Source organism: Microtus ochrogaster, chromosome 1, assembly GCF_000317375.1.
Source record: "Microtus ochrogaster isolate Prairie Vole_2 chromosome 1, MicOch1.0, whole genome shotgun sequence".
Taxonomy (NCBI): domain Eukaryota; kingdom Metazoa; phylum Chordata; class Mammalia; order Rodentia; family Cricetidae; genus Microtus; species Microtus ochrogaster.
The window spans coordinates 12,311,852-12,336,197 of record NC_022009.1 but is presented as its reverse complement, the minus strand read 5'-3'; the positions used below and the strand labels follow the sequence as shown (position 1 = coordinate 12,336,197).

Below are 24,346 nucleotides of genomic sequence, written 5' to 3'. Positions count from 1 at the left end.
AATGGGCCAGGCAGTATTTAAAAGAATACAGTTTCCTTGTAATTATTTTCGGTGTAAAGCTAGCAGGGTGGCGGGACATAGCCCAGCCCGCCAATCTTATTACAACAGAGTGGCGCCCAGACGTAATGGGCTAAATCCACTTAAAAACCCGAGAGAGCTTAATTTTAAACAGAGAAAAAACAGAGTTTAAAGCAGAGTTTTGTTCTTTGTTGCTGGCATGCTGTAGAGAGATTTCCTGATTCAGCAACAGCAGCAGAAAAAAAAGCTGCGTCATTTTAAAGTGCAGCTTCCTGGGGCTGTGTTGCAAGCATGAACTCTGGCTTTAAAGCATTTCAAAGGCTTTTAGGGGACTGAATGTTTGTGTTCCCACTTGGGATCGGAAGGAGAGTGCTCTGAGACCGTGCTGATGGCTCAGCGCTCCCCGCCTGCACCTGGGCAGAAGGCTGAATCAGGCTTAGGCAGGCGGAAGAGCATGGCGGATTCCTGCTGCCATACAGAGACGTGTTTTCAGACTGCGCAGTGCCCTGTATGTCAGATTTGGATGTAACTTGGATGAAAAGAATTTCTGTGCTGTGCTCAGTCTCAGAATTAAAGTGCTGAGTGCCGCTCCTACCTGGCAGCCCCAGAGCTAGCACAAAATGGTGCGTCCTCCATTTTGAAATTTTCCTGACTCAGCAGCAGGAAAAAACTGGCTGTTTTAAAATGCCGGCTTTCTGGGCTGTGCCGCCATTGCGATCTCTGTTTGGCTCCTGCGGGAGACAGAACTTTTGAATGGAGCATTTGGAGTAAAGTGCTATGATTTGTTTGATGGCAACTAGACTAGCTGTGTGCCTAAAAGGAAGTCATTGTGTGCTGTGGCTCAGAGGCACAAGCAGCTCCGCCCTGCTACTGGTGCAATGTGCAAGGATCAGAGGCACGAGCGGCTCCACCATGTTGGACTGGGCAGGGCAAGCAGGCAGTACCTGTTTTTGACCTAGGAATTGTCACAGCTTAGATTAAGTGCTTAGTGATTTAAAGGCGCAAAACAAAGTGCTCCTGGATAGTAAAAAAAAAAAAAATTACAGAGTCACAATAAAACAGATTCAGACACTGTTGGATGAATGTACGTAGGCTTGGGAGAGAGAAGAAAAAGAATATAAAGAATAAAGTTAATGTCTTAAAAAAGGGTAAAGTCTTTAAAGAGACAGAGTACAGATAGTTAAGAGATTAAAAGAAATAAAAATAAGCCACGTAAAAATGGAAAATTCACAGAGAGTCTGGATTATGTACATTGTGTTTTCTTTAAAATTTTTGACTGTGAAGGAGCTAAGTACAAAGAAACATTTCATTACATGGGCTGCCAAGCTAAACCAGAATGGATATAGGGTATTACGATTTCAAAATTTGGGTCTAAGGATATGATGCTTTGGAGAGGGTCTTCTTCTGTTTTCACAGAGAACCAGACCCTGTGGATTGATTCTATCCCGATATGGTATGATAGACCACGACCTCCCAAAAAGTTGCTGTGAACACCCTCAAAAAATTACTTCACTCAACTGCCAACTGAGATAAAGCTGGCACACAGGTTATACCCTAAATGATCTGATTAACAGAGCCCCCATTCAGGAGGAAGCAGTTTGGAGAGAAAAAAACTGTGCCCATGTTCCCAAAATATTGTTTATAAATGTTCTTTTACATTTAAAGGGGGAAATGATATAGGTATGAATAATTTGCATTGGTATGGATTTTAAGGTCAATTTTGTTATATGTATATGTATTTCTGATCTTGATTAAGGTATTGTGATTGTGTGGTTCATTTTTAAAATGTAATGTATAATTAGGAACTATAGGTTGTTGATGGATAATCATAAATAATAGTCAAGTTTGTAGTCATGTTACTTAGATTTTCTAGATATATAGAGATATATTTCAGATAGGCATTCTTCATATCTCTCAAAGGCCGTAGAATATGGCATTTAAAATATTTTAATAACTTAGGACTTTTCATGACAATGAGACATGTCTGCTCCTGGTGGCACCAATCTACTTCGAGAGGAAGATGAGCATCGAAGAGGCTCGTTATGGAGTTTGATAGCCATTTGGGCAAGAAACTGCTCTTGCCTGGACTGTTGCATAAAATGGACACAGAGAACCTGCAAAGAGAGGACTGCTGAAACTTGCCTAAAGGTGAGACGGTCTTTTGGGGTTCATGACTCATGAAAGAGTATGCGAGACATTCTGCAGGACACAGCAGATAGTGACTGAACTGTCTTTGAAATTTCCTGCTTCATGGAAATGTCTGCTGGATACTATGGGCCTGAAGGCTGAAGATGGATGCCCCAATGGTACAGAGGAACTTTGGGTGACTATACAGGCAGAGAGATATCTCTGTCATTTAGAAAGCTTTGGATTTCTTATTTGTCTAGAGAGCTTTGGATTTCTTGTTTGCTTAGGTAATATCATATCCTTCTGGAGTCTTTGATGGAGTTGAAGAATGGTTAGTTATAGTTATAGTTTTCCTTGGTTATGATAAAAGATAAAGTAGATATAAATACTGTAACTATAATTCTTGCTTGATAACTGTTTTGCTATATGTAATCTTACTAAGTTAAAGTTAAAGCCTTCCTCTTTGTTTAAACAGAAAAACGGGAAATGATGGAGGAGGGTCATCTTTCTATCTGTTGTTTCATTGGTTAAATAAAGAAACTGCCTTGGCCCTTTAATAGGACATAAAATTAGGTAGGCAGAGTAAACAGAACAGAATGCTGGGAGAAAGAAGCTGAGTCAGGGAGTCGCCATGATTCTCCCACTCCAGACAGACGCAGGTTAAGATCTTCCCTGGTAAGCCAGCTCGTGGAGCTACACAGATTATTAGAAATGGGTTAGATCGATATGTAAGACCTAGCTAATAAGAAACTGGAACTAATGGGCCAGGCAGTGTTTAAAAGAATACAGTTTCCATGTAATTATTTTGGATATAGTCGGGTGGCGGGATGCAGCCCAGCCCGCCAGTCCTATTACAACAGAATTATTTCGGGGGTAAAGCTAGCCGGGTGGTGGGGTGCAGCAGCCCGCCATTCCTCCAACGGGGGGGGGGGAGTAACATGGGCACACATGCAATGTATATGAACTGATCAGGCAACCTGGTCCACTGTGATGTCACTTTCGAGTAACTGCCCTATCTCCCTTTTATTTAAGGCTCCCCTAAAAAAAGTAGACATTAGAAAATGTGAAGGAAGCATAAGGGTGACAGAGTGGCCTAGTGACAAAACTAGACACAGAAAAACAGTTTGATTCTTAATCCCTGCAGGCCCATTGAAATCTGCAAATATCTGTGTTGTTCTTTGGTGACCACATCTTGCTGCATATCCCAGGCCAGCTTTGAACTCTAGACCTTCTGCCTCAGCCTTCTGAGAGCTGGGATAACAGGCATGTGCCACGGTGTCCAGACGATAGCAGATGGAACGTCCCAAATGCTTTACTCCTGCTAGCTTCCATTCGAGCAGTATTTCCAAACTCTCCTGGAGAAATAGCCCCAGAGACGGCAAGCAGTTTTAGGGTGTTAATACGATTTGATTCTTCAGTCAAATGTTATTGGAGATGGTTAATGTTTTCAAAGTAACTCTACAGAAAGCACTACAGGCAACTAAGGACTGCCAAGAGAGGGAGGAAAAGTCTTCCCTAGGGAAGAGCACACCAACTGGTTATCCAAGGCCAAAAGGTCAACCCTGAAATCATACATACAAGTGACATTATACAGACTGAGACGGTTGTATTTCTGTATTTAGGAATATATATGCATATACATAGATTCATATAAGAATAATTAATGAAAAAAAGAGGCCATGAATTTGAAAGAGATCAAGGAGCTGTATATGGAAAGGAAACTGAAATATCAAGAAATAAAAAATGTAAAAGGGGATTTCATATTATAAATAAATCATGCTATAGAGCTTAAAACCTACCATATGGGCTTGGAAATACAAGGAAAAAGATATCCATGGTCATAGAAAGGGTTACTATTTCAGCCCTTAAGGATGGGAGAGTCTCAGCTGAAGTGTCACGAGGCAGCCGTCCTAGGCAGAGTTCTAGAGACTCCAGATGACATATTCTAAACTTAGTTACCCAAAGACCTGTTTCTTCTGCACTCTTCTTTACTTACAGCTTAAATTGTGTATTTTGGTACCTTCATATACCATCTGTGGATCACTGGCCCATATGTAGGAGCATCTAGCCTTGCCCAGGCTACCAGCCCAGAGCAATTTGCCATGGACTTGAAGCCTTCATTTCAGCAATGTTCCCACCATCCCAAAATGCTTGAAATCCAACGTGACTGTTGGTGAACAAGCAGAAGACTTTAGCCAGCCTATATGGTCCTTGTACAGCCACGGGTGAGAAGGACCTGGGGTTAAAATGCAGCTCAGCACCACTAGGTCTTTGGTTGTGACCACCGAGGTGTGAACACTTATGAAGGAGCTCATTTCAGACGATGGACCAAAGAAAGGATGTCAGGGTGTGAGATGCTGTTTTCAAATCATCTCCCCACTAAAATTCCCAACCTTTTCAAAAGAAAACTGTATTGCCTTTTTTATTTAGTGTGTGTGCACATTCATGAACACGCATACCAGGGTACATGTGTGGATGCCAAAGCAATTTGTCCATCTCATTCATAACGTGGGTCTAGGAGATCAAACTCAGGTCTCTGTGGCCTGATTCTCCACCATCTTAAAGACAGTAGAGCTGTGTGGCTGGTCTTGGCCAATAGAGGTTGGACAGAAGTGTAGCCCCTAGATCAGATTGCTTCATTCTCTCTCATGCCTTTCTTTCTCCCCTGTTGACAAGGCAGAGTGTTCCTTGAGAACACATTATGACTCGAAGGTGGCAAAGCCTCAGATAGAGAGGTACTCAGAAGAAAGCTGCATGGTCAAAAAAAAAATGGTTTCAGAGTTGAAAAACCTTCTGGAGCAAATATGCCCACATTCAGGACAACTAGTGACGTTAATGCCACAACCAACATAAAAATAGATCATCAAAATAGTGGGAAAAAACTGTTCCTGGAGGGTTTAGAGAGGAGTCCTGCGCTGTCTTTCAGTCTGAAGGACTTGGACTTGGTTTCTGTGCTGTGGAGCTGCTGGACAGAACGGCTGGGCTCTTTCTCCTTTGAGCTCCGTGCATCTCAACACTGTAAAGTAGAGATGAGTGAGCACAGAGGGGTTCAGGATATCTGGACAAGAGTGTCCCTGAAGGGGAATCACCTCCACTGAAGTTGAATAAATCGGGCAATACTTAGGGTTCTGACCTGCATGTCTGCAGCTGGGATGGTTTTTGTACATGGTAAAATAACATCCTTCAGGCTCATAAAATATACAAGGTGCTGCAAAATACCTTTTTCAACATTAAAAAAAATGGACACAGGTACATACAAACCACCTGCTAAAACTTTATTGACAAGACCTGTACAGTAACAATGCTTTTACAAAATCAGACTGCTTCTCAATTTGGAACTACCATGGATTCAGTTTCATGAGACATTTTGAACAAACTGAGGCTAATGCTTGTGGGTTTCATTTTTAAACAAAATGCAATTCAGATTTGTCCTCATGCATTTAAATATCTAATACAGAAACAGATTTCAGGCTGCATAAATGTGCTTTTCCACATCACTGAGACTGAGCATCTTCTATGATTTGTAGAGGAAAAACTGTAACTCTTCCAGGCATGAATTTATTCCCCATCACAGGCAAACACTTTCAGACGCTTCTAATGGCCTCTCAAACGTTGTTCCCAGCACAAGAGGGTTGACGTCCTACACCTCTCTGGTGGCCTGGTAGAGACACGGGACCACAGTGGCTCAGCAGTGGCTCAGCACCGTCCATACAAAATCAGGAACAGTACAGAAAAGTTAGAAAAAGTACATCGATGTTAAGTTTCACAGTTTTAAAAACACCAACGCCTTTTCTGCCATGCTAATTTGTCACTGACAGAAGTAACTTTAGAAATGGGGAGGGTCATTACATTCTGTCTGTTCTTCAGACAGATAGATGTATGTCATTTAAGCTTTAATGGGGCACCCTAAAGCAGTGATGCCGTGCTGGGAGAAACAGAGGACTCCATACGGAATACACTGATGGTGCATTCTCTCTGCTCCTCTCTCTCTCACATACATCCTCTTGATCACACAGGTGTTACATGAAGATGAACTTTGTTCGGAGGGGGACATACAATAGAGGGCAGGTCTGAAATGCCTATGAAGTCCCGGGACAGGCTCAGGGCAACTCTTAACAATAGCCCGGCCTTCAACAATAAACTTATCAAAAAACTCTGCGAGTGGCTTGGAAATCTAGGTGAAGACTCGATTTTATGCTAAAAGAATGGTGTAAATAAAGTGTGAACCTGCTGCTAACCATCAAAGAACAAGAGCAGTGCAGCATACAGAGCTGGTACCTGGCAGGAAACATGAACTTGGAAGAGACGATCATGCCCCTGCATCCGCAGTATCCAGCCAGGAGCAGAGCAGCCCTGGGAAGCTCTCCCCACTGAGAACAGCCTGCTCCATGGTAGGGTAAAACCTCCTGAAGACGGCTCCCGAAATAGTTACATGTGCTCAGAATGAATGAATCATTCACATTTACATCTTTTATGCAAGTTCTTCAAGGACACCCATCAAAAGTTGAGATATGAAAGAAAACCAATAAAATATTTTAAAACAACAGAGCCGCACACGGTATGCATATGGCGGAGCAGAGATGTGCGAATGTGAACAACTGTTTCAGATGCCATATGAAGACTAAAAAAAATCAGAAATACTCAGATTTATCTTGTACCGTGAACACAAAATATTGCCTTGAAATCTTGGATGTTTCTTCAAAAAATGACTTTTTGATCTTTCCTTTTCGGGGAGTATGTTTACAAGGGAAGTGATTATGTGAGTGAGGGAGGGGAACAGCCAGGTCCTTAAGCGAAAGGGATGAGGTGGGTTTCAGCCTTTTTAGTGGGGGATGGGATGAGGTGAAGTTCTTTCCATAAAATACATTCAGATCCCATTTTGGAGGATGGGGGTGGGGGCAACTAATTTAGTACTTTGCCTGTACTGAAATTGTTATAAAGGAATGTGTGCCCTCAACTCAAAGATGGCAAACCCATGTATAAAAGTGGAGTCATAATTTGTTATGTTGTCAGTGTTTAAAGAAACAAACCTGGGCCAGCAAGATGCCACGAGTTGAAATCCTTGCCATGCAAACCTGCTGACCCGAGTCGGATCCTTGGGAACCAAGTAAAAATGGAAGAAGAAAAAGGGACTCCATGAAATTGTCTTCTGATCTCCATAGACACACCATAGCATGCTCTCTACCCATACACATCATGTCTATACACACATACACACACACGCACACACACATACACATGCACACACGCCTACACATACATTTTATAACCTTTTAAATCAGAACCTAACACATTATTTTCTCAGAGGCAGAATCACTGAAGAACATTCCAACCGTAACTTTTAGTCAAATTACTGGCAGAGATCTAAAAGTGTCAATTACTTTGATATAGCAACATAATAAAAGTGGATCTGACCTTAATATAAAAATAAAACAGCTTAAAGTCTCCAAAAAGCATGTGTGTCTTCAAAAATTCTGCAAAAATGTTTTCTGTCTAGGATCTCATCCTACATCCACAGTAGGGGCTCACAGTGTTTGTTATATTGAAAACCTTAAAGGATTGTATTGCTACACCCTAGTGTAAATAAGTAAAATAGACTAATAACCCTGGCTTATAGAAACTGGGAAGGCTCAGGGGACTTGGAGTTTGCCACTGTTCTTAAACCTCATGAAAAGAAGGCAGGGTGCCAGAATGCAGGCCTTGCTAACTTGCATCTGACCCTCACTGCTCAGTTATACCTACATCTCTGCTGAAGGGCCTGGTCCACAAATGGCTGCTGGCACAAACCATACGGCATGCTATATACATGGAATTTGGTAATCGTCTCAGATTTAGCTCACTGGGCAGCCCTTTTCCTCATTCACTCCGAGTTATTATCGGGATCACCATGCCAACATCCACCTGCTTATCACAGGTCACCCATTCTGCATGCAGTAGCTCACCTTTTCCCTCAGAATGCAGAGCTTTCAGGTGCTTAGAAGCCACTGTCAATCAATGTACATTGCTAACAAAGGCAACGTACATGATCAGAACACTTCTCTCTGCAGAAGTGATAAAGGGGAGGCCATATAGACTGGAAACAGAAGTCAGCTTCGGATCCAGACACGGTAGCAAACAGTGGATCCATAGGAAATAATCGATTTGTTTTCCCTGTGATGATTTACATTCAAATGTGTATTAGCAAATGGGATCAGAAGCAAAAGTAACTATAGGTCATAAACCGCTGCACGCAGACAACAGAAGTATTCAATGCTTAAAAGAAATGAGCTATCAAGGCATAAAAAGACACGAAAATGTAAATGCAGATTGCAAGTAAAAGAAGACAATCTGAGAAGTCTGCACACTGATTGATTCCAACTATGTGACATTCTGGAAGAGAAAACTATGAAGACACTCTAAAGATCAGTGGTTGCCAGGACTTAGTGGGGAGAGGGGATTCTGCAGGCAGAACACAGAGGCGTTTTAGGGCAGCGAAAATACCCCCACGTGCTATTAGGAAAATAAAGATGAACATTACATGTGCTTCAAAACCCATAGAATATGCAACCCAGAAAAAACCCTGACATGAACGACCCACTTCCTGTAAGGATGTATTGGCATAGATTGGCTGATTGTGCCAGACCCAATGCCATGGCAGACAGGATGCTGACAGTGAAAGGTGTGTGAATGGGGGCACGGGTAGGTGGGGACTTTAGATTTTATTGTAAACCTAAAATCACTCTGAAAAAGAAAGTTCATTATTTTTATTAAGCGTATGACAAAGGCATCATAGTTTAACCTGAAAATACAGTTCAAATGTCATCTGTACAAATTTTTCACAAGAGAGTTTACACATGTTCTCTCTTCCTATTCAAAGTTTAAAAAAAATCTTTAATAAAATTATATTTTAAAATTCTGGGAAATACTTGGTAGTTTATAATAATAAAAATCAACATGTGGCTACATTAGTTGGTAGCATAATAAATGTTGCTTGATGCTGTGGAAGAACTGGGCATTAGTAAAGGTTACCGTGGGGTTCAGGGAAGTGTAGCAAAGTCAGTGAGCTCTGCCCGTGTGACCACATGAGGAACCACACCAATGCTCTTATGAAAAACGTGGCTCTCTAGAATGCAAGTCCTTTATATAGAATCGCATCTGAGGAATTATATTTCTCTTCCTGAACACGTCCCTCAATGAATCAGAGTGTAATTAGCAATTTCAGGTAAGATGACACACTAGAAGACCCCTGTATGACTAGGTCAACAAGAATGGGAATCAGCATAAGAAAGAACAGGTCCGGGCAGTGGTGGCCCACACCTTTAACCCCAGCGCTTGGAAGGAGGTAAAGGTGGATCTCTGTGAGTTCGAGGCCAGCCTGGTCTACAGAGTGAGTTCTAGGACAGGACAGGCTGCCTGTCTCAAGAAACAAAAAGAAAAAGAAAGAGGGGGGAGGGAAGGAGGAAAGAAAAGAAAAGAAAAGAAAAGAAAGAAAAAAGGAAGGAAGGAAGGAAGGAAGGAAGGAAGGAAGGAAGGAAGGAAGGAAGGGACTCCATCTCAAAGACAGAGAAATTCACAAAGATAGAACAACAAAAGCTGAAAACTGCGAGAGAAAAATGGGTTTCTCTCAAAGAAGGTGAGGCCAGCACAAGTCCATGTGGGAGACTCCCTGGCCAGGGCAGGAATAACAACTTAGGTAACTTTCTGATGCCTTTTCTCAACTATCAAGGTCACTATCAGATGAGATATGTACACTTCTTATGGGCCATGGAGTAAGTTGTTTTAGGTCACCAAAGACTCGGACTTAGGTAGCTTAAGCTTGAGATATGCTTAGTGGACACTTGAACTTTAATAATGTTAAGAGTGATAAACAATAAATCCCCTGGGAAAGGAATCCAACCTGTGTCCTTTGTTACGAAATTGAAAGTAGCAAGAATTATACCCAGGACGAGGGGACGGCTCAATCAGAGCTCACCCTCGGTAAGGGTGGGGAGGGGGGTTGATTCCTAGAGCTCAAAACCAAGTTATGTTCAGATCAATTTCAAAATCAGCACAAGAAAACAGATGTTAACCCATCTTCCATGTGAAAACAACCCAATATTGATTTTACACATTTTACAAGGATGCCCCCACATGTACAGTTTTGGGGGACTTGGGTGGGGGTTCTTCATTGTGCACAGTGCTTAGTTTTATAAAGACAGTTGACATCAAATGTTCTCTGACAATGTGCACCCCACTTCCTTCACCTCTTCCCCACGTCCTCACTCCCACTGGTTCCTCTCTTTCTCCTATCTCCCTTCTCCTTCTGTGTTGCATATAAAAATGGCTTTGTCTCTAAAGTCTAGGCTCCAAAATGAGAGAAAATATGCAATATTTCTCTGACTACATCTGTCCTACCTTTCTGAACACGATCTCAGATAACTTTAAAAATTTTAAAAAAGGTTAGTAGGGTTCTCTGTCCAGATCCTCACCCATGTCCCCTACAGCTAGTCTTCAATCTACCCATCCAAACAGAAAGGAGCAGCCATTTCTGCTATGCAGAGCCTGTAAGAACTGTGTTATGTCTGCCTGCACAGAGCTGCAATCCCCCTGCCTTATAAAGGGAATTCAATATTCAGTCACAAAAGTTCAAATCCCCGTCTAACCACCATCTCCTGCTGTAACTCATTTCTTTGCAGGAGCGGAACACTGCATTCCTCCCTCTATAGATATAAAACACCCATTTATTTTGAAGGGAAGCATAAACTGCCAGGGATATTTATTCCTTAACTAGACACAGAGTAATAACTTCTAAATCCTCTCCCCTTTACAAGGGAGAAGAAGAAACCATGGTAGAAATATATTAAGTCCCAAATTACAAGATAATAAAAGTAAATTTCTGCTTGCCTGCAGCCCTTGTCAAGAATCAGCCGTGAAAGGAGAGGCTATTTAGAAGCAAAAATATTATGGAACTCTTTCATTCATGAGCGCACCTTCTGGTCCCTGCCCAGATTCAAGAACATCTCTGTGACTTTAGTGACTATGTTTTGAATACATCCAAAAATTATTAAAAAATCAAATGGATAATTTAAGGGAAAAATTAAGTCAATCAAAAATTTCACATACATCTGGTGACACCATGGGGAAATCTGCCTTCTCCTGAAGCTCCAAGTTGCTCAGTAATATTGTCATATGGCGGTGAGAAGGAAAAGACCCCCTGAGACACTTGAGGCAGCATCAGTGAGCACTCGAGAGCCATTCACAGAGCTCAGCGGTGTGATTCTAAGAACATCCATCGACCTCTATGGCTGCCGCCCGTGTCTGCACTGTAAAATCTCAAGCTTCACAAGGTTCCACATGGGCTGTAAATATAGGTGATTATCACCTCTGTGTCTAGGATACGGCAACCTGGCCCAAGGGGAATGAAAGCGGTCGACAGTTGATGCACTATAGGAGAGAAGGCCAAAGCCTGCGGGCACCCCAGTGTTACCCAAACAAGACCCAAGTAGCAACTCCCCAGAGAAGGCCTAAGAAGCAAGAGAAAAATCCGTGTGGGGAAACCACAGAGGAGACTACAGACCAGGATGTACGGATTACATATCAGATACTAAATTTAGAAGAAACCTAAAGACTGGTGTCCTGGGTGTCCTCCCATTTTTACAGGACTAACACTGCCAGAACAACTTCCTGTTTTAAAAGCCAAGCTTCTGGGATCTCATTGGCAATTAATTCACTCTCTTGGGCAACCAAGGCTGGCCCCCAATCAGGGACTGCCAGCAGTTTTCCCGATTTGTTCGGCCAAATGTATCTCACTTCTTCCCATAACCCACGATTAGAAAATCTACTTTGGACTAGAAATAATTAAAAAACACTTAATGATTGTATGTTGGTAAGCACTGTGGTTTCAATGTTAGCCAGTGACCTCAGAAAGATATTAAAGTTCTGCACCATCCCAAATAACCCAGTGCTGTACAAGAAGAAATCCAACAAATACATTTAAGCTAATGAGAAACAATTAATGTCTGAATTCAAGGCTCAGCCTAAGTGTTTGTGGATGCTCTGACCCTATCCATATTGCCAAGACTAGAAACTGTACATGTCTTTTCAGTAGGGTTCCACCTTCTGGGTCATTATTCTGTAAGTCACTTCCCAGTCTTTTAACCTCCCACCCGACAGCTTTATCATCCCTACTAGTTATCCCCATTGGAAGGCACTAAGCCCAATAATCCGTGTCCCATGTCTCTGTGTTGCTGTCACTGAATTGGGAAGCCTTGATTTCAACATAGTTTGCTGACACCTTGGCAGTGGGCAGAAGCACATCCTCACAGCTTCTCATCCCAGGGTCACTATGAGCCTAGGGACAGAGCTCCTTTGGTAGAGTGTCTCCTAGCATCAACAAAGCCCTGGCCCCAGCACCACATAAACCAGACCTGGTGGCACATACCTATAATCCCAGCACTCCAGAGATGGAAGCTGGAGGACCAGAAGTTCAAGATCATCCTCAGCTACTCAGTGAGTCCAAGCTCACAGGAGATCCCATCTCGAAACTTCCACCACTCCCACCACACAGAAGATGGCTGGCCCACGGCATCCAGGAACACTTGAGGTCACTTGTTCCTGACTTCTGTGGGTTAAAGTCAACAAAGGCTTTTTCGAAACTTTCAAGATGTCTTCAACACTTGCAGTTTAATCGTTTGAAAACAACTGGGCATACTTCCCATTGTATCAGCCAGCAACCCTTAAACTGAAAGGAAGCTCTGTAGGGTGGTGGAATCCCTTTCATTGTGACCTGATGGGAGCAATGAGACGTAACTGGTTCTAAATGGAACCTTCAGTTGGACAACGAATCTTAAGTACTCACTGCTGAAAATTCCTCATCTAGAAAGATATAAGTATAGAATGTGGGTTTTAAAGATACATCTGTTTTGAAGACTGCCACTGGAGTACCATACTGCTTATTTTTGTAGATCAAGTTAAAACATATAACCAAACTCAAGCTTTTTGATGGGGACACTTCGTGCCCGGTCTGCCTATGAGCAGAAGCATGGGCTGAGGAAAGACCTGTGAGCGGCTGATCGAGATGCAAACATCAATGATTCAGGCTTTACATTACCTCCAAGCCAAGAGGGTAATAGACAGAGATCTGGTTACAGCTCGGCTGATCTCTATCATGATGTCATTTATTCATTTGTCATGTTCATCTCCTGACAAGATCTACTTTCCTGTGCAAATCTAGGCCAGCTGCACGAAGGTGCGGTCTTCAAGTTCCTGAAAAGGATGTTTTGCGTTTCCGCCTGGTGTTGTAATCGCATTCCTGGAAAAAGTAGTCAACCCCCAGTACTTCTCTCTTAAGTACGATTATAAGGAGGGAACACGGGATATTAGCTTTGTGCCAACTTCTATTCCTGTCACATTATAGCTGGGACTTCACTGATATCTCGTAGAAGAAATCTAGAGGCAAGCACTAATTCTGATTTTCATTTGAGGACACTGGGGTCTGGTTGTCTAGGTCATTTTCTTTTTTGTTTTTTTAGGGTTTTTTTGTTTTTGTTTTTGACACAGTGTTTCTCAGTGTAACATAACAGTCCTAGCTGTCCTGGAACTCGCTCTTGTAGACCAGTCTGTCCTCAAGCTCACAGAGATCCTCCTGCCTCTGTCTCCCAAGTGCTGGGACTAAGGCCACACAGCAGCGTTCCATCTGAAGCCAAGCTATGAGCACATGGCCTGTGCCTGCTCCACTGCCTGGGATCTGTTTTGTTCCACACCTTTAAGTATTGTCCAGGATCCCACTGACTGTTGCATGCTGGTTGATCTTAAATGCCTTTCTCGGTCTATTTATAGATTCTTCTTGAATACACATAAGTTATGCCAATCATGCCCACAACTCATTCCTTTATCTCGTCCACACTGGTTTTGATACCTGTATCGAAACAAATTATTAGTTTTTCAGGCAATAGAAATTCTTGTGTCATTTCATTTGCTTCTGACTAGGAATTTAGAATGGAATCGTCTTCACTTACAGTTCCATGCAGAATTAAGGGGGGAAACATCACGTGTTTTCTGGTCTACTCACTTCTCAGCAAAGGCTATGCCCTCAAACCAGGCATGGCAGTTCATGACTACTGTAATCTCCATGCTTTGGAGCCTGAGGCAGGAGGATCACAAGCTGAAGACAAGCCTGGCCTATACAGTACATTCCATGTACAGCAAGACCCAGTCCCCAAATTGTTTCCATGTGATTTCATGTCACTTAAAAAGGACTCTTTTCATACCTCTATATACCAAGTTCTCTGCATGGAAAGGACAGCCAGGTTTGGGTGGATACACAGGTCAGTGTCCACACTGAAAGATCAATGGGCCAATAAACTTCCTAGGAGATTAAATTACTTGGGAAGAAGAATTTGGATTCTCAGATAACACCTTCTAGTAGAGCCACAACATAAATCACAGTAAGAGGCAACCATCATTGTATAATGTTGTGAATGTCATGTTGAAGAGAGAGAAGGTGTGCTTCAGGTATACCATAGGAGATAGCACTGTGGAGAATGCCAACATTTGCATCAAAGCCCAAACTGTCATCAAAGCAACATCATAGCCAATGCCACCTAAGGTGAACGACCACAATGCAATGTTGTGCCTCTTTGCAAACATGGTGTGGTTCATCTCTGGGGTCTCACGCTGGAGGAATGTTAAGAATACTACATTCATGGGCATTGCAAATTCTTCTTACATTAGGGAAAGCAGGATTCCCTCTGTCCAGTAGACATTTGATCAGCAAACACAGGGTCCAAAACAACCGTGCATCCCTCATGGGGAGCCAGTGAAGGAGAAGGAACCAGAGCAGGTGTTTGTCTGTTCTGGTGAATAGTCCATTAAAAAGAAAAAGAAAAACAGTCAGAGGGGATCAGAGAATATAACAGCCAGCACCGTGATTGGTGAAACGAGCCCTTCTCAAGTCAGCAGAAGCCTGTGCCCTGAAAGAAGGCCCACAATGAAACATATTTCCATAAACTCTGTGCTCTCAATGACATTGTTTTCAAAGCTCACTCGTCGGGAAAGAACTAGCAAGCAACAAAACCCAGCATTGCTTCCACGTCAAGCTCTGCACAAGATATTAATCATTAGCTAGCGAAAGCAGGCAAAGGCAGCTTTCCCACCACAGAGCCAACTAATTATCTTTCATAACTCTTTTGAGAGGCAAATGTAGCTGTAAACGCTCAAGTGAAAAACATGTTAAATGCATTTGGGTCTAGACTTTGCCAAGAAAATATGAGAGTCTAAGTGCACCAAATCCAAAGATCTTCCTAGCAGAATTTCAAATTGAGATTTTAAAAAAAAAGTGTTCAGCCTCACATTTCAATGCATCTTGTCTTTAGAATTTGATGTCTGTACCATCGATGGAGGGTGAACGCCACTGTATAACCAAGACGCACAAGTGTTATATGGTGGGCGGTAATAACAAAGGAAACCATTAAAAAGTGGGGGAAACACTTTTCAGGTTCTTTCCTCTTGAAAGGGGGTACACGGCTGTAAAGCCCACTATCCCAGCAGAAAACCCTAAAACTGGACAAGTCAAGGAGCAGAACAGAAAGCATTGGTGATTACTGGGGGACCGCAAAGCCCTGAATGCAGGCAACATGTAGAGCAGGCAAACATGAGCGAGGAAAACCCAGGGCTGTCTGTACAATATATACAGATTTTTTTTCAAATGTAAATTTTAAAATGAATGCTGCTATTATGCCAGTGGCATAAAGAGAAGCAAAACGAGGCTGTTCTACTTCCCTTTAAACACAAGGCGCACAGAGAGGGAGGGATGTGAAAAGCCAATTCTTCGCCGCTCTCCATCAATTGCACTCAGTTCTACCCTGTGACACAGTCACGCTGCAAAGCCCACCAGGCAGTTAATGGACATGATGCTGAGAAAGCACTCTCAGGTCTTCCCAAGAAAGACAGGGGAAAACCCAAAGGACCAGAAATAGAAACCAAGATACTAATTTATTCTGGAAATTCTTGTCCTTCCATATAAAGAGATTTCTTCCAAATATCTGATTCCTGTGATCACAGTAGAGTTATCCCATGCCCTTGCCTGGTCTTGTCAGGATAACCATTACAAATTGCAAGGAATAAATATGTTCTCCAAGCCTTGCAGCCTACGCTGACAATCTGTCCAAATGCAGAGCCGAGGGGAAAGCGACGTGGCTTTGGCTGTATGCATCTATCTCTACCTATCACTCCTCCCACAGACAGGGTGGAAGTCAACAAGAAAACATCAAAAGCGAAAAATAAATGACTGGGCAATTGCTCAGAGAACGGGGTAAAGTGTGCATTCCCTCTCCCTCTATCACGTCCAGGTGGAAGGCATTGAAATTAAGAGCTCAGATCAAGGAATAAAGCAAATAAAAGGGCATTGCAAAAATATGGAAAGCTGCTCATCAGTAAAACCCTATGTCCAGAACCAAACACGGTCAGCGTTTAAAGAGCACATGATCAGAAGGCAAGGAGTCACTAATGCATATTGTCGCATGTGAGAAATAGCAGTGCTGGGTTTTCTCAATGCTCAAAGAATTCAATGTCGTTCTCTACAAAATGACGTTATGCCTTCTCTCAGAGGGGTTCACATGTTCATCCCCACAAGTCAATCGAATCAGTATTTATTAAGATCCACTGTACGCATTTTACTATGTTCTACTGGCAGGGTACGTAGCATAAAGATGAACGTGGCTGACACACAGGTGTACATACAAAAACCACTTGTGTGAGTTAATATCATTGTCTATAGAAAAGGTATAATCCAAATGAACTCCAGATTTGGAAACATCAAGAAAGCCAAGAATTTATTATCTACTTGGTTTTCTTCTTGTTCTTTAGGTACTGGTACGGTTTTAAAAAAAAAGCACAAAACCCTTGATTTTTGATATCTTATATATTCAAAAAGAGATAGGTCAAATAACAGTCAGTTTTTAACTCTTTTACAACTTCAAGATGATTTGTCTAACCCAATTCTTTTAGAAATCGTGATATCTAATTGAGAAAAATGAGGCATTTCACGAATACAAATTTATTTTACACCACACATTTATAACAATTACCTTTTAAATAAACATATATATATATATATATATATATATAGAGAGAGAGAGAGAGAGAGAGAGAGTAGGCATGGCAGAGGATTGTGGATTGGTTACATCTTTCTGGAACCCTCAGCATCTGACTCCTTTCTCTATTTTGGAAATGTGAACACCGAGAAGAGTCTGATTCATACACCTCAGTGATGGAAAGCAGTAGTGTTCCAGCTCCTTTGAAACTTCAGTCTATTCTCCAACCCAAAAGAGAAAGCAGGAGAAGCTGCATCCCATAGTGCGAACCAAAACACAACCATCCATTAGCACAAATTATGACTGACATCACCAGTGGTCTCAACTAGAGTAACTGTTTCCCAACCTGTGCACTTGGCCCTGCAAGTAGCTTTCCCTTCATTACAACGTTTAAATGAAAATCAAACCTTTGATGAAGTTCTAAACCACAGAATGCCCTAAGATTAGTAAAATTCTCAATTTGAAAGCCCCCCCCCCCACACACACAATGCTCTGACTTGGTGTCAGATGATCAAGGCCGGTAAACCACACAAAAGCCCCTTGGTAAGCCTAGGATTCCAGCAGTGTATGCCACCTGCATATCTGCTGGCCTTTGCTTTCCTTCATTTCCTCCCAGTGCTCCTGCTCCTCTTCCCCACTGCTGTTCTGGCCCAGAGCAAGCCAGCCAATCATCTCTTTCCGCTTCATAGTGCGCCTGCTGTAAACAGCAATCATCAAGGTAACATCAGAGAGCTGGAAGAGGGCCACCTGGAAGACAAAGGTCTCTTTGTAGACAGGGTTGGGTTGGCCGCGTCGAATGGACGTCTTGCATCGGGACATCTCTTGACCCACGCAGTTGAGGAGGAAGAGTTTTCCGTATGTATCTACAGTGAAAACAAACAGGAAGAGGGTGAGACAAGGTCTGTGCTTTGTCCTGCACTGGCTTAGCTGTAATCTTCACATGGGCTGCAAATTTCTCCTCGCCATGCCGTGCATAGATTATTAAGAAGAAGGAGTATTGCCTGATATGTCTCTATTATTTCACACAAGTCAGTATGGTACATTATGAGGTTCGTTAGAACCTCTGCTTGCACAGAGTATGTATGGAGGTACACAGAAATATGTCCAGTGGGCTGTGGCCATCCAGACAGAGCTTCATTTATGTAGCAAAATGAATATGCCTTCTTTTTCTCCACGTGTGGGATTTTCACTCAGAGTCAAATCACTGTTTTCTGTCTAGGTTGAAGAGTATCTTCTCTTCTTGTTTTCCTCATAGTCGACACATTCTCTAGATCATCTCATGCTGGAACACCAGCCCACAAGCTTCACCCCCTCAACCCCCTTGGCAGGCTCTCAAAGCCCTGATATCCAGTGACAATCCACCTTCCCTAACTGATACCAACACTTTCTTTAGAAGCCATGTGACTCCTCTTCTGCCAGCACCCAGGTTGACCCTACCACAGCCTGGTTTCTCATCCACAGACTGCCAGTCCCTCAGAGGTAAAGAGAGGGTTTACCTTACACATAGCACAGTACCTCCATGCCTGGCTTAGTTCCTAACTGGGGCTGGGTTTTCAACAAATAATTTTATAATGAACATCCATGACTAGACAGAAAGCCAGACCTTTTTTTCTTTCAAGCTCATGTTTTCAAACAGTGAAACCAAGGAAGACCTCCCATTTTAAAAGCCCCTACACTAGAATACTATGAAGCAGCAACTAAGGCCTTCTTTATAGTTACAAAAAGGAGAAGAAAACATCCAAATTTTACTAGCATCATCTACTTTGGCCAAAATTCCTGAATGGATCATTACAAAGAAAATTATTCTTGAAAATGCGTGTTATCAAAATCATTTCACTGATTATTTTTGGACTTTTAACTAAAACTTTTGCTTCTAATTTACATGCATGCTACTATTAAAAAAAATTAAAATGTTAGGATGTTGCCTAAGGTCCATCATTCTGTACTTTCTGTTCAGTGAGGGCAGAGAGCTTAGCGTGTACAACTTACTTTCCCATCAAGTCACCAGGCAAACTCTTTGAAAGTGTAAACCCAGATCTCTGTAATTTCCTCTCAGAGCACTGTAAGGTAGGAAGCAAATTACAACCCACAGTTTTCTTTGTACGTTGATCTTTTTTCCTATTCTGGTTTGATGTGTTATTTTATGCACTTATCTGCTGAGAAACACAAGGTGTGAGATTACACTTCAGGTGTGAAAACACTTCTCTGTCTCAGAAACAGGGCTCTCCACTCCTCAAACTGTTCCACGGAAAAGCTGTCAACAAACCCACAATGGGGAATGAGCCTGTGCTTCCACGGATGAACAGCAACAGGGACCCGGTAGGAAAGCTCACTTAAGGCGTTGATCTGCTCAGGCAATTCTGCCAGTTGGAGCAGTGGGGATGGAGTTAATCTTTCAAACAAAGACTTGCTCATTTTGAAGAGAACATCCTGAGCTTCCGCCTGTCCCAAGATAGGTCTCTAATTATAAGAAAGGCCACTTACCGCTAACCTCACCACTGACTCTTGGGTGTAGGTACATGGCATGGAAAGAAGAACATTTCATAAACAACACCATATAAAGTCACAGAACCAGAGGAAGATATACCATACAGTTCAAAGAGGGAAGCTTTACTCAGCATGCCCAGGAACTCCTGCCTGGGTGAAACTGGCAGAGACACAACCTGGGTCTTCTGGGGTTCCACGACCGACGCCAGTGAGCACTATTTTATTTCTTTGGAAGTTGATCACAGAAACTAAAACAACATTGAACAAAACTTTATCTTACAAAGATTCAGAAATCTTTATAGTGTCTTTAGTACCCCAGATCCATCATCAAAGGCTAAATGGGGCAGAGTGCCTTAACAGATCAGTGACTTTATCAGGTCATTTGTCTCATGGCATAAAGGAAAATGTCACTTGTACCCTAATATTTTGAATGTTCAAAGAGCAGTATGTATCTGAGTTAGAAACAGAATTGTAGGCAAAAGTCTGAAAATGATCAATGAAGTGACTCTGATAATATATTTATATTTTATTTATAATAGCTAATAACCCAAATTTATCAAGGCACGAAAGCATGTCATTTGAAGCACAGAAGGCATCATCTACCCCAAAGAAGTCACAGAAAGAGCCCACTCAAATCACCTGCCTGCCCATTTACAACCCAATACTCTACCAACTACTGCAGAGTGAGCCTCCAGGCAATGATGCACCAACAACTGCAGTGTGCCTTCAAGGGATAGTCTACCAATTACTGCAGAGCAAGCCTCCAGAGATGCTACACCAACTACTGAAGAGCAAGCCTCCAGGGATGCTACACCAACTACTGAAGAGCAAGCCTCCAGGGATGCTACACCAACTACTGAAGAGCAAGCCTCCAGGGATGTTGTGACAACTACTGCAGAGTGAATCTTCTAGGGACAGCCTACCAACTACTACAGAGTGAGCTTTCAAGGGATGCTCTACCAACTACTTCAGTGTGAGCCTCAAGGAATGCTGTACCAACTCCTACAGAGTGAGCCTCCAGGGATGCTGTTTCAAATACTGCAGTGAGTCTCAAGGGATGTTCTACCAACTACTTCAGAGTGGGCCTCAAGGGATGTTGTTCCAAATACTGAAGAGTGAGCCTACAGGGATGCTCTGCCAACTACTGCAGAGTGAGCCTTCAAGGGATGGTCTGCCAACTACTGCAGAGTGAGCCTCCAGAGCAGAGTTCTGTATGTATGACTCAAGTATCTGGGAAACCAGGGCAAGTGAAAGGGAGTTGGCTATTTAACTCTCTGTTCCTTTTTAGTAGACTAATACTTCTAAAGCATTTTTAGATACATATAAGAATACAGAAACTAATAACTCATGTTCCCATTTGAGATAGCTAGCATTTTTCACTTTTGCTACAAATATTTTCTTTTTTTTCTTTTAATAAATAAGAAGTTAGGTATAATGGCTCACATCTGTAATTCCAGCACTTGAGAGGCCAAGGTAGATGAGCTATGAGTTTGAAGCCAACCTGGGCTTACATGATGGGTTCTAGGCTACATAGACAAACTCTCTCAAAAGAAGCCATATTGAGCAGCACTGTTTGGCATGTTCAACTACTAAAGTTAGCTCATCGCTTCCAATATATGCTTTTAGACATTTACCACATGTAAACAAAAGAAATCCAAAATATATTTAATGGTACTTTTGTATATTAACATATTTAACACTCTAGTGTATATCTTCGTGAAACATTTTCATATTTTGATAGCCATGTAGCAGTTTCATGATGAAAATATATTAATATTTTACCATACAGTAGACATACATTGTCAATGAACAGCAAACAAACATCTTTAAATGAAAACCTGCCAAAGGCCACTATTACAAACCATCTCAGTGGAGGACACCAGCTTTGTCAAGTGCTCTCCTAGGCTTGCAATCCCACACATGACACTTTGAATATGTGTAATGAAAGAACATACCTTTGAGAGAAGGCTTGTACGCTTGGAAGACATAAATACAATTAGAATATAACACAGCCATTACCCAGATAAATATATTTTTTCACTCAACATTCAAATTTAAGTTTTCTCTCTCTATTTGTGAGACAGATAAATTTATTTCTACATGTACTGCTTCAGTGTATCAGTGAATCCCAACTTGCTCATCCATTTTCTCAGAGATGGGATGTTTGTTTGTAACAACCAAGGAACACAAAGGCTTCAACATTCCATTTGCATTGTATTGATGTGGACGGATGTCTGTGTTCTCTGAGATTCTAGAGGGAAAAATCTTTGCTGCTTATATTTACTGACAATATTTTCTTCCTATCAGTGGCTTCTCTTCTCGCTGTTTTCACAGCACCTTTCTTAGTATTGTAAAACTGATCATTGATGGAGGAAGGTCATTGGTTAATAAAGAAACTGCCTTGGCCCATTTGATAGGCCCACCCTTGGGTGGGTGGAGTAGACAGAATAGAATGCTGGGAAGAAGGGAAATGAGGCAGATGCCATGCCGTTCCTCTCCAGGGCAGATGCAATGAAGCAAGCCGCCAGGTCAGACATGCTAAATCTTCCCGGTAAGACTGGTGCTACACAGATTACTAAATATGGGTTAAAGCAAGATATGAGAGTTAGCCAGTAAGAGACTAAAGCTAATGGCCAAGCAGTGTTTAAATGAATACAATTTGTGTGTTGTTATTTTGGGTAAAGCTAGCCGGTGGCTGGGAGCTGGGAGGCAGAAGCAGCCCGCAGCTCCGCACTACAGATCGTGAAGTTTATACATGCCTTTCTTTCCAGGGAATGCTTTATTATTTACTGATTTTTGCAACCAGAACACCCTACTCAAACCTCATAGTCCTCTTGTGCTTTGTTCCACAAATCCTAATTTTTCTTCCTTGATCTTTAATCTGGCTAAAATTAATGTTTTAGTGTGAGATAAGAAGCTATCTATTTTTTTATATGAGAAGCAATATTTAGTATATTAATTAGCAAAAAAATCACAATGTCCAGCAGGTCTCCAGGGTTCAGGCTTGGTAATATTTATTATAATCAGCTTAAATTATGTCTGCAGTTTTGGATAATCTCTGGGTCATGTTTAAAAATGTGTCTTTATGTTTTCTATAGGGTAATTGTTATGAATTCTTTAAAGCATCACTTTTAGTTACTTTAAGTTTCAGCTTGTTTTAATTGGCTCCTGGTCATGAATTTTAGAATCATCCTGTCAAGTTCAAAGTTTCAGTAGCTGAAAGTGTTTGCTACCAAGCCTGACAATATGGTTTCAATTTGCCAAACCCACACAGTAGAAGAGAACAAATTCCCTCAAGTTGCCACACCCCCGACACACATACACGATTAAAATATCATTTAAAATTTTTTGTATTGGAATTGTACTGGGTATATAGACTGATGTAGGAAAATCTGTTGTTACAACATATGCAATATCTTCATCAATGAACATGGTGAATCCATCAACTTATCAATTTAGTTTTCTGCTGTTTTTTTTCTCCCAAAATGTTTTTTTTATAATTTTCCCACTTGCTCTCAATTAAAGTGTTCTTTGGTATCTCAGATGATATATTGTCATTATAATACTAATATTCTTAAACTTCATCTTATAACTTTTTCCAATGTATTTGAATACAACAAATTTGGTACAAGTATTACTTCAAATTCATACAAATTGTGAGATATTCTTGCTTTAATGCAAGAATCAAATTTTCTATATATAATGTTAGCTTCGTTTCTTCCTTTAAAGTTTTACCTGTTTTGTTGCTGTATCCTATACTATGAAGCTGCCTGGAATGTCACTGTCAGGTTAAGAAATTTCCCTCTGGGCCCCATATTGGTAGATGTACATCCTTCTAAGACTCTCTTTGTACCAAGGAGACATGAAGACTTAAAACTAAATTCCCGTAAATTCTTGCCAGTCAGACCCCAGTTAGGCTCCACTCATGAATGCTACCCACAAGAGAGAGCAAAGCAGAAGAAAGTAGAAAATGGAAGCATTAATGGTTGATGCGGGAAAAGTCTTGTCCAGTGTGTATGAAACTCCAGAGAAAGACTCTGTGTACGCACAGGGCAGTCCTGTGAAGTCTGTGCTTCAGACTCCTAAAAACTGTTTTCCCGGCGGTTATCCTCCAGTTTTGCAGTGACCGAGCTTATTAATAAACATCCTGTCACACGATGTACCTAGATCATTCTCTGCTTTCGAGACAAAAATCTGATGGACACAGTAACTGGTAATCTCCGCAGGAATAGCACCTTCATAAAAAGCAAGTGTGCGAGATGACTTAGAAGTCACAGCCAATTCATGAAGAATGAATCAAAGGACAGGAACAAGGGAGAGTGGCAATCCACACGCCCCAAGAGGGTACAACTCAGAAGGGAAAGCACACACCCGATGGGCATGTGACTCTAGGGATAGAGATTCTGCAAACTCCAGAATTTAGAAGTATGTATTTTGGTGTGGTTGGCTTAATTTGGGTGATAAGAGAGAAAAGATAGCCTTGGAAAAGAACCAACTCATATAGAACTGAAAAATATTTGAGGAAATAGCATAAAAATATTGACCTTTCAGTATTTAGAAATTTGATTGTTTTACATCTCCAAATAGTAAAAGATTTATTTTTTTTATTAAATTTATTTATTTATTAAGGATTTCTGCCTCCTCCCCGCCACCGCCTCTCATTT

The 24,346-nt window shown here is 41.6% G+C and overlaps 1 protein-coding gene across 3 annotated transcripts in view; it reads right to left on the bottom strand.

Moving 5' to 3' along the window:
• Positions 1 to 17,329: 17,329 nt before the first annotated feature.
• The window catches only part of Syt16 (synaptotagmin 16), a 264,439-nt gene continuing 257,422 nt past the window's right edge, over positions 17,330 to 24,346 (bottom strand). For all 3 annotated transcript variants that reach the window (XM_026779436.1, XM_005343210.3, XM_026779434.1), the window contains exon 7: positions 17,330 to 18,058. In XM_026779436.1, the coding sequence (XP_026635237.1) occupies positions 17,745 to 18,058 (314 nt within the window). In that variant the 3' untranslated portion in view covers positions 17,330 to 17,744. The remainder of the gene's footprint in view (positions 18,059 to 24,346) is intronic.